Source organism: Aquarana catesbeiana, linkage group LG04 (assembly GCF_042186555.1).
Source record: "Aquarana catesbeiana isolate 2022-GZ linkage group LG04, ASM4218655v1, whole genome shotgun sequence".
NCBI lineage: Eukaryota > Metazoa > Chordata > Amphibia > Anura > Ranidae > Aquarana > Aquarana catesbeiana.
In genome coordinates this window covers 24,217,725-24,227,888 of record NC_133327.1, presented here as the reverse complement: position 1 = coordinate 24,227,888, position 10,164 = coordinate 24,217,725, and the positions used below count along the sequence as shown (strand labels likewise).

At 44.3% G+C, this 10,164-nt stretch overlaps 1 protein-coding gene across 1 annotated transcript in view; it reads right to left on the bottom strand.

The window, feature by feature from the left end:
* Positions 1 to 419: 419 nt before the first annotated feature.
* LOC141141132 (vomeronasal type-2 receptor 26-like) overlaps positions 420 to 10,164 on the bottom strand; it is a 32,498-nt gene continuing 22,753 nt past the window's right edge. Inside the window, exon 4 of the mRNA XM_073628837.1 lies at positions 420 to 1,606. Within this exon, the coding sequence (XP_073484938.1) occupies positions 699 to 1,606 (908 nt within the window). The 3' untranslated portion in view covers positions 420 to 698. The remainder of the gene's footprint in view (positions 1,607 to 10,164) is intronic.

Genomic DNA, 10,164 nt, shown 5'->3' with positions numbered 1-10,164 from the left:
TTTTGGGACTAGTTTGGTTTAAGCTGGAATTCTACTTTCACTCTCAGGATCCTTCTCCACAGTTTGAGTCCCCCCCCCCTTTCCCCAGCCAATTGGAGAACCCCTTTATCTCTAAAAAAATCTTTATACAGTACATATCCTTCTTGCAGAGGCCTTTGGTCTGGTCCAGTGATGTTACCGGTCCTCCTTATGCCTTTTATTCCCCTGGAATTAGGTGCAACCTAAAATGCAGAGACTTGATGCCCTGAGCTCACAGCAAGTGGGTCAAATGATGCTAGCACCATTCAAACCTATAGACATCTCTGAAGAGGGCGTGGATATAACAGATGGAGTTTCTTTTATTGTTAGGAGCTGATGGAGGACCCAATTTATTTTTTGTACCCAAGCTGGAATTGGGCTTTAATATCCTCCAGCTGAAAGCTTCCAAACTGCTGGCTGAAGTGAACCTCTATAGATCTATATTGGCCATGCTCTGAGTTGCCCAACACTGGCAAGATGCCCCTATATAAAAGCACGTGGGCTTGTAGCTGTGGCTAGTTGTTGAGAATTTTTTATTTTTTTTTACAATCCCTATAATTTTTCCATTGCATATAATTGTGTGTTTTTACCAAAGTAAGTTCGAAATTCACAAAACAATAATTATATTTCTTTTATTATCCCAAGCTATACCATTTTTCATTTAGCATTTGTTTGAGTGATTACTTAAAAACATTTCTTTGGGTTACACTTGTCTTCACATTCATCTCTGATCTCAGCAGAATGATGTAACATTTGGGAATGAAGATGCAGCCCAGGGCACCAGCACTGGAGGACAAGATGGCAAAGACTTCCACGGCCACCATGTATTTCCCTTTAGTGCTGAGGTAGGCTGGGATGAAGGAAAGCCAAACACTGCTAACGACCAGCATGCTGAATGTTATGTACTGAGCTTCATTAAACATGTCTGGAAGTTTCCTGGCTAAAAATGCTACAATAAAGCTTAAGACAGCCAGACCTCCAATGTAGCCAATCATAATGTAGAAAGCAGTGACAGATCCCTCGTTACATTGTAATATTATTTTCCCCATCATCACTTGGGTGTTATACTCTGGGAATGGTGGAGAGAAGATCAACCAGAAGACGCAGATCACTCCTTCCCCAACAGAGCAGATGATCAGAATAGATGTGGAAAAATGTTTGCCCAGCCATTTTTTCTGCATACTGTTAGGTCTGGTAACTTTAAAAGCCAGAATGACAGAAACTGTTTTGGCCAACATTGAAGAAATGGCAACAGAGAAAGTCATCCCAATGACAGCCTGTTGAAGGAGACAAGAAACCTTTGTAGGATGTCCGATGAACAGCAGAGGACATAGAAAGGACAGGATTAGTGAGAGGAGAAGGATGAAGCTGAGGGTCTTGTTATTCGCTTTTACAATTGGAGTGTCTTTGTATTTTACAAATATTCCAAATATGATAATAGTTATGAAACATAAAATAACAGAGATAAAAATGAGAGACAATCCCACTGTATCTCCATAGGACAGGAATTCAGTTGTTCTTTGTATACAGGTGTCTCTTCTCTCATTGGGCCATTTATCCTCCGCACACTTATAACACCTTTCCATGTCTGAAAGAGTTAAATAAAACGGTTCTTAAATGTCATAAGCAAAGTATTTGATTGGTAGTATTATAAAACTTTGACAGACATAGCAAAAAAATAGAAAACTAACACAAGTTATAGCTGTTATTTCTGTATTCTGGTGTACCTAGGCTTCCCAATACCAGTATTCGTTTTTGATTGTTTTTTTTACATCATTAGACTGATAAGAAGACTAAATTGAGCAAAAAAGCATGGATACTTCAGGCTTTTGAAAACCAGAGTTCCACGTTGATATTTCCAAATCTGATGCAGTTATTTTATTTATTTATTTATTTTGAATTGCATTTAAACAATTTGGTATCATTTGCTTTATGATCTTTTGTAAATTATGTTGCCTTACATGCCCACCTATCATTTTTCCTGGCCACCTGCCTCTTACCATTGCCAAACAGAGTGGGTTGTATAATCCGTCAAAAACCAAAATTAAGTGCTGGAGCCAGCAGATCCAGCTTACTGGCAAATACTGTGCACTTTGCAAGTTTAGTTGCTCTAATTTTTCCCAGAGTTTATTAAATGTGGTTAAATCTTCAGTTTGTAAAGATTACCTAATCAAGTGCAAATTTAAAAAAAAAAAAATTAGATTTGCTTGTACATGATTGGATGATAGAAATCAGCAGAATTTTACCACATTTACTAAAGCTTTCTATACATGGATCAAAATTCAAGGACCGGACAAATTTAAATCCATGCATGGGTAAGCTGGTTGTACACAAGTCGATCTATCGACCAGCTTGTATACAACCAGTCTGTCGGGTTCTTTCCGAATGATATAGCTAGCAACACTGTTCATTGTATTCTCAAGACAGGGAAGGCTCCCCACTGTCAATACAATACCATAGAGGGAAGGATTCCCCCATCCACCTCACATGTGTAGACAGGGAAATTGGCTCAATTTTTTTTCGGTTGAATGAAAAACAAAAAGAATCAGGTATCGTCAGCCTAAGTTCAGGAGTTTTGGGGAAAATGAGTGCAACTTCACTTGAAACGTGCACTGTCTATTTGCCTTTAGTAAATCCACCCCATTGTCTTCTGTGAGCCATACAGACTTTTCCAAAGCATGTGTCTTTCTCCCTGCAAAATTATTGCATGTCTGTCACTTTAAAAGGTTGCTGAGTTTATAGAACTGCACGGTGAAATGTATGTGTGCCAGAACAAAGAAATTCTTGCTTTTTGCTTGTTCAGACTTATGCAAGGTGTTGAATTTTGTACCTATTTTCAGACTTTTAACTTGTTATTCAAGTTTGCTCCAAGGGAAAACCCTCATTTATCTGACTCACGCCTTTGACTTTAGTGCAAAAGGAAAAAAAAAGCATTTTTCTCTGCATAGTTATTGGCTACACATTTCTTATCCATGATCAGTAGAACTGCAATCACCTTCAATGGGCATATTTAGACATTTCATAATATTCTTGACCATGCTATGACTAGCAGACAAACAAAACAAACACCAGAAAGTGTTTTTTTGTAACAGATGTGATCCTAGAGTAGGGTTGTTGCGTTGGCCACCAATGGCCATGTACCTGCAGGCCCCAATGTGTTTACTCTAGTCCTGATCCAGATTTAAAGTTCCAGGTACACCTGATGACCTCTCTTCTGAATCTAGCCACACAGTTTCACATATTACTGTATCATGATCACAGCTACAGTTACTCCTTAGTTCCACTTTTCATGTCAGTTTCTATTGTTTCATAGGGATCTCCCTAATAAGTTGGAACTATCATGATAGTCTACACGTATCATTGGTACCCTTTATGAGAAGCAGAGCATGGAAATATTTTACTCTAGTCAAGGTAAAAATTATCTGAAAGCCTAAATGCAATCAGACAATCCTGGCTTTGCTTTTCTTTAATTTTATATAATAGTTTCAGAAGCCCTATTACTGATTTAAAAAACTTGCATTCCTTCCAGGTCATTTATATTTAGGTTTATGTCTAGGAAGGATGGTGGAGAAGAGACTCAAACTCCCCTAAGATAATGGTCATCGGGTGGTGTCTGTCTGTGCCATGGACAGAAGGCTCTAATTTGAGCTGGACCAATAAAAGGTGGATGGAGAATATCTTATCTCATGTCTACAAGCTAGTGTAGGGACCTTGCTGTCAGAAACCATGAAATCAAACAGAGACAGAAGTACAGTTAAATCACACTTGTTTAATAATAAAAGTAAATAGAACAAACCTAGTCATCAAAACATAGCCAGAGTTCGGGAACCGGAACAGATAGTCAGACAAGCCAAACGTCAGGGGGCTGGAGATGAGCGTAGTAAAACAGCAAGCAGGATCTGGAGCCAGAAGGGATGTCAGCCAAGTAAGTCTTTAAACAGGAATGCAGGAGAGCGTCTCTGTGATGTTGACTAAGGTGAAGGCAGAGATCCTCTGGGCTGGACAGCTTAAGTAGGCAGGACTGACTAGCAGGATATCAACAACAGCTGAGTAACTGTGGAGAGGTAGGAGCTGGCAATTAGCCGACAACTGAGCGGCCAGCTCAGAGAAGGAAGGGCTGAGCCCAACCCTGACAGTACCCCCTCCTCAATGACCCCTCCCCCTTGGAGATGCACCAGGCTTGAGGGGAAAACGTCTATGGAAATCACGGAGGAGGAAAGGGGCATGTATGTCCAAGGATGAGACCCAAGAGCGTTCCTCAGGACTGTCCCCCTTCCAATGCACCAGGCACTGTATGCGCCCACAGAACCTACGGGAGTCAACAATGGACTGTACTTCATACTCCTCATGGTTCTCAACCTGTACAGGGTGAGAACGTGGCACAGAGGTGGTAAAGAGGTTGCAGACCAAAGGTTTTAATTAGGAGACATGAAATACGAAATACGCATGTTAGAAGGAAGGTCTAATGCGTAAGCCACTGGGTTAATCCTGCAAAGAATACGGAAAGGCCCAATAAACCAAGGTGCGAACTTCAGTGAGGGAACGCGAAGTCGGAGGTTGCGAGATGACAGCAAGACCCTGTCTCTAACCTGGAAGGAAGGCGCAGGCAGGCGCCTGCGGTCAGCATGGAGTCTGTACCTATCATTAGCATGTCGCAAAGCCTTCTGGACTTGTGCCCAAGTGGAACGAAGACCATGGAGATGCTCCTCTAATGCAGGAATACTCTGCGGAACAAATGAGTCAGGCAACATGGAAGGTTGGAAACTATAGTTTGCCATAAAAACGGGGACAATCGGGAAGCAGAATTCAAGGCACTATTGTGAGCAAACTCTGCCCACGGTAAAAGGTCTGACCAGTTGTTATAATGGTCAGAAATATAGCAATGTTGGAATTGCTCCAAGGACTGATTGGCTTGTTCTGTGGCCCCATTAGACTGCGGGTGATACACAGAGGAAAAAGCAAGCTGAATTCCCAACTGTGCACAAAAGGATCACCAGAACCAGGACACAAACTGACTACCCCTGTCCGAGACAAACACCTTGCCAACTCCAGTCTCAGAAGCATCAACCTCAAGGATAAAAGGTAACGTAGGATTAGGATGTGCCAACACAGGAGCAGAAACAAAGGCAGCCTTGAGACTCTCAAAGGCCTTAACGGACTCCGGAGACCAACTGTGGGTTACTGTCCTTTCTGGTCATATCAGTCAAGGGCTTGACCAGAGATGAAAATTTAGGAATAAACTTCCGATAATAGTTGGCAAAGCCCAGGAAACGCTGCATAGGACATAAACCCACGGGTCGGGGCCACTGTAGAACTGCTGAAAGTTTCTCAGGGTCCATCAAAAAACCAGCAGTGGAAATTACATAACCCAGGAATTTAACCTGTTCATGATGGAACTCGCACTTCTCCAATTTACAATAGAGATTGTTCTCTCTTAGTTTCTGAAGCAAACGCCAGGCATCTGTGTAGTGGCTCTCCAGGGACTTGGAAAATATGAGGATATCATCGAGATAAACCACCACACATAACTGCAACAAATCTCAGGGGACATCATTAATGAATTCCTGGAAAACTGCCGGGGCGTTACAAAGGCCAAAAGGTATTATAAGGTACTCATAATGGCTTGTTCTGGTATTAAACGTAGTTTTCCACTCGTCGCCCTCCTTAATTCTCACGAGAGTGTATGCCCCTCTCAAATCAAGCTTTGTGAAAACTGTTGCTCCCTTGAGGCGTCACATAACTCCGTAATCAATGGAATCGGATAGGCATTCTTAATCATGAAGCGATTGAGACCCCTATAATCAATACAAGGTCTCAGTTCACCACTCTTCTTCTTCGCGAAGAAGAAACCAGCACCAGCAGGGGATGAGGATTTGCAGATCAAACCTCGAGAAAGTGGGTCTGCAACATACTCCTCCATAGCCTTATTCTCCAAGACCAACAAAGGGTAAACCCGGGCCACGAGGGGGTATGGCACCAGGTTGCAGGTCAATTGTGCAATCATACAGCCGGTGTGGAGGCAAACTACCGGCTTGACCTTTGTCAAAGACATTGCTAAAATTGCGGTACTCCTCCGGCAGGGAGGAGAGCGAAGAGGTGCACAGGACCTTGGCTACATTCTGGAAGCATGTCTTACTGCATTGTAGCAACCAGGAGAGAACCTCAGCATGGAGCCAATCAAAAGAGGGGTTGTGCCTCTGTATCCAAGGATAACCAATAACCAACGGAAACTTAGGTGAGGAAATAACTTGGAATTGGATTGTGGTGAAGAGCCCCTACAGCCATGGACAACAGAACCGTCTCATGAGTCACATGGGCAGGCTGTAGGGGTCTCCCGTCAAGAACCTCAATGATAAGTGGAGTGCTTCGATACAAAGGCAGCATCAATGAACAGGCCTGCAGCCCCAGAGTCGATTAGAGCCTGTATCTCGACGGACGACTCAGCCCAAGAAAGGGTGACCGAAATCAGAGGCTTATTCTTCTGGATAACTGGGGACGAAACAACGCCACCGAAGGTCTGTCTGTGACAGGACCTCAAGGTTCTGGCACTCCCTGGATGAGTAGGACAAGACTTCAAAAAGTGACCTGCCTGGCCACAATAAAGGCACAATCTCTCCCTCCTCCTAAAGGTTCTCTCATCTGCAGAGAGACACGTGAAGCCCAAGTGCATGGATTCATCTTCACTGATCGACTCGGTACCAGGGGGCATGGGAGGTGAGGGAGGCACGGGTGGTACTGCAAAGCTCGGAGGCAAACGTACAGGAGGCTTCCGCAAGCGCTCCTTAAAAGAGAGTCTCTCTGAGTCTGGAGACAATGAGGATGGCAAACGTGATTAACTTCTCCAGCTCAGTGGGTATATCTCGGGCTGCTATCTCATCCTTGATGGAATCCGAGAGACCATGAGAAAAAGCAGCCACGAGGGACTCATTGTTCCAAGCAAACTCTGCTGCCAGAGTATGGAATTCAATGATGTAGTCAGCAACAGTTCTCGTACTCTGTTTGATGGACATGAGGCACTTGGCAGCAGAAGCGGAGCATGCGGGAACGTCAAATACCCTTTTAAAGGAGGCCACAAACTCAGGGTAACTCAAGACAACAGGTTTTTGCGTCTCTCATAGAGGGTTTGCCCAGGCCAAGGCTCTCTCAGAAAGCAAAGATATCACAAAACCTACTTAGCTTCTGTCTGTGGGAAACACCTGGGGCAGCATCTCAAAGTATATCTCAACCTGGTTGAGAAACCTTCTGCATTGAACTGGATCGCCCCCAAATCGCTGGGGAAGCAGAGCGGAACCAGACATACCTCTTATAGAGGTAATACTCGAGGCGGGTGCCTGCACAGAGACAGGCGCAGCAGCAGGGATGGCCTGCAACTCAGGTTGTACCAGAGCAGCCAGAGTGGGAGATTCCAGGTGAGCCATGCAATCAGGAGCATTTGTAATGCCATGGCAAACTGATCCATGCGTTGATCTTGCTCATCCAATCTGGAAAAAATATTACCAACAAGTGGATTGACTGTATCTTCTGAATTCATGGCCTACGCCTACTGTCAGAAACCATGAAATCAGACCGAGACAGAAGTACAGTTAAATGACACTTGTTTAATAATAAAAGTAAATAGAACAAAAGTAGTAAAAACATAGCCAGAGTTCAGGAACCGGAACAGATAGTCAGAGAAGCCAAACGTCAGGGGGCTGGAGATGAGCGTAGTAAAACAGCAAGCAGGATCTGGAGCCAGAAGGGATCTCAGCCAAGCAAGTCTTTAAACAGTAATGCAGGAGAGCGTCTCTGTGATGTTGACTAAGACGAAGGCAGAGATCCTCTGGGCTGGACGGCTTAAGTAGGCAGGACTGACGAGCAGGATTTCAACAACAGCTCAGAAAATCTTTGTGCCTATACAAATTCAACAACAACTGGAATTTTGGACATCGCCACTGTGCTTCTTTCGGAGGCATGCCTCTCAGCCCAGGAGGATGATTCTGAAGCCAGATGCCAGTCTCTGGGGCTGGGGAGTCCACAATCTGAAGAAACAAGTGCAAGGCCATTGGAGCGCAGTGAAGTGCAGACTCTCCAAATATCTTGGAAGCCTTTTTCTAGCATTGCATGCCTTTCCGGAGTAAGGTTGACAACAAGACAGTAGTAGCCTACTGTCATGAGAAGGTCTACCCGTTGGTGGCGCTATCGGTCTCTGGGATCGCAGTACCAGTGTCCATCAGCAGGTGTCTTCCAACACCTAGGACCTGCAGTAAGAGGTCTTTCCTGCTGGTGGCACTGTTGCATCCTCGGGCCGTAGTACCGGCGTCAACCAGCGGGTACACTCTGGCAGTGTGGAGCAAACAGCTCACACTGCGCTCAGCTGTGACATGAGGTCAATTACCACAGCCTTACAAATACCCGGCAAGCCCTCATAGGCTTGCCTTGGTATCTCTCTCTCCCTGCGTTCTGACCTTGCTGCCTGTTTGACCTTGAGCCTGCTATCTGCCTTGTCCTGATCTGATCCCATCCCTATCCTGAGGCCTTCCTAGTCCTGTCCCTTCTGTTCCTGGCCCCCTTGGATCCCTGCCCTGAACCCCATCCATCCATCCTCTCCTTGTCCTGTTCAGTTTCCCGTCCTTACCCTTCTGCTGACTTCCCTGTGTATGACCTTGGCTTGGCTTTGATTACGATTACGGTATCTCCATTTACCTATATATATTGTTGTTTGTAGTGGGTTGTTGTGTGGGTTTGCACTGTTTATATTCCTTTCACTTATCACTTGTTAATAAACACCATTATTTCACTTATATGTGTTTTGGGTTTCCTCTGTGTAGTCCACACAGTCTGGTCAATTAGATATCTTGACACCTACATTGCCTGACAAGGGGACACCAAAAGTCTTTTCTTGTTACATCTTGCAAAGAAAATTTTCATGGGGCAGAAAACCACTTAGTCAGTTAAGGTTAGTCTTCTTGCCAGGGAAGCAAATCCAATTATTGGTTCGGTTAGGCATAATATTTTTTCAACAAATGTCTCATACCAATATTGGCCTATGGGGCGTTCCAGCAGTACTTCTCAGGGAGACTTCACTGAACATGCAGCTTCTGATATTTGCAACAGGATACCAATGCAAAGACTCCATCATGCAAGATCAAATTAAATCTTTTATGGCAAGGTCAGTAACAATACCCCAATCCAATGAGACTACTTTTTAATAGCCTGGCTATGGAATAGGCTAAACTACAGGTGCAGGGATTCTCATCTGAGGTTGTTCAGACCTTGGTGACCAGAAGATCATCCATGAACGCTACATAGGTGAGGATATGAAAGAAGTCTGTTTTGTCTGCTCAGCAAAAGCTTTCTCTCCTGTGTTCCCTGCTCTAGCCAATATCCTTGACATTTTACAGTCAGCGCTAGAGGTTGGTCTGGCATACAACTCCATTTAAGGTACAGATCTCTACTTTATCTTTTCACAGGCTGCAGCTGGGTGCAAAAGCCAGTGACCAGATGCTTCTTCCAGATGACAATCCATATGACCTTGATGCCGCGTACACACGAGCGGAATGTCCGATAGAAAAAGTCTGACTGAGTCTTTTCATCGTATAATCCGCTCGTGTGTACGTCTCATCGGACCTTTCTTTTCGAAAATTCTGACAGACCTAGAAATAGAACATGTTCTAAATCTTTCCACCGGAACCAGTTCCTATTGGGAAAACCGCTCGTCTGTATGCTGTTCCGACGGACCAAAAACGACGCATGCTCTGAAGCAAGTAATAGACGTAAGTTATTGGCTACTGGCTATTGAATGTCCTTTTTCTAGTCCCGTCGTATGTGCTGTACGTCGCCACATTCTGGATGGTCGGACTTTGGTCAGACTTTAGTTTGACCATGTGTAGGCAAGACCTCTTCCCTCGGAGTTCCATCGGAGAAACCTTCGGAGTTTAGTCCGACGCCAAAACCGGTCGTGTGTACAGGGCATGAGGGAAATCCTTGTTCCCTCTGTGGGACTTAGGCTTGGATCTGAGAGCACCCTTTGCTCCAATAGGTTTAAATTCCTTTGAAGTACCTCACAGTAAAATTAGTTCTCCTGATAGCAACTACTTCAGACATAAGGATGTTGAAGATTGCAACACTTTCCTGCAAGGGCCCTTTGGTGTCTTTTTTCTTTTCCTT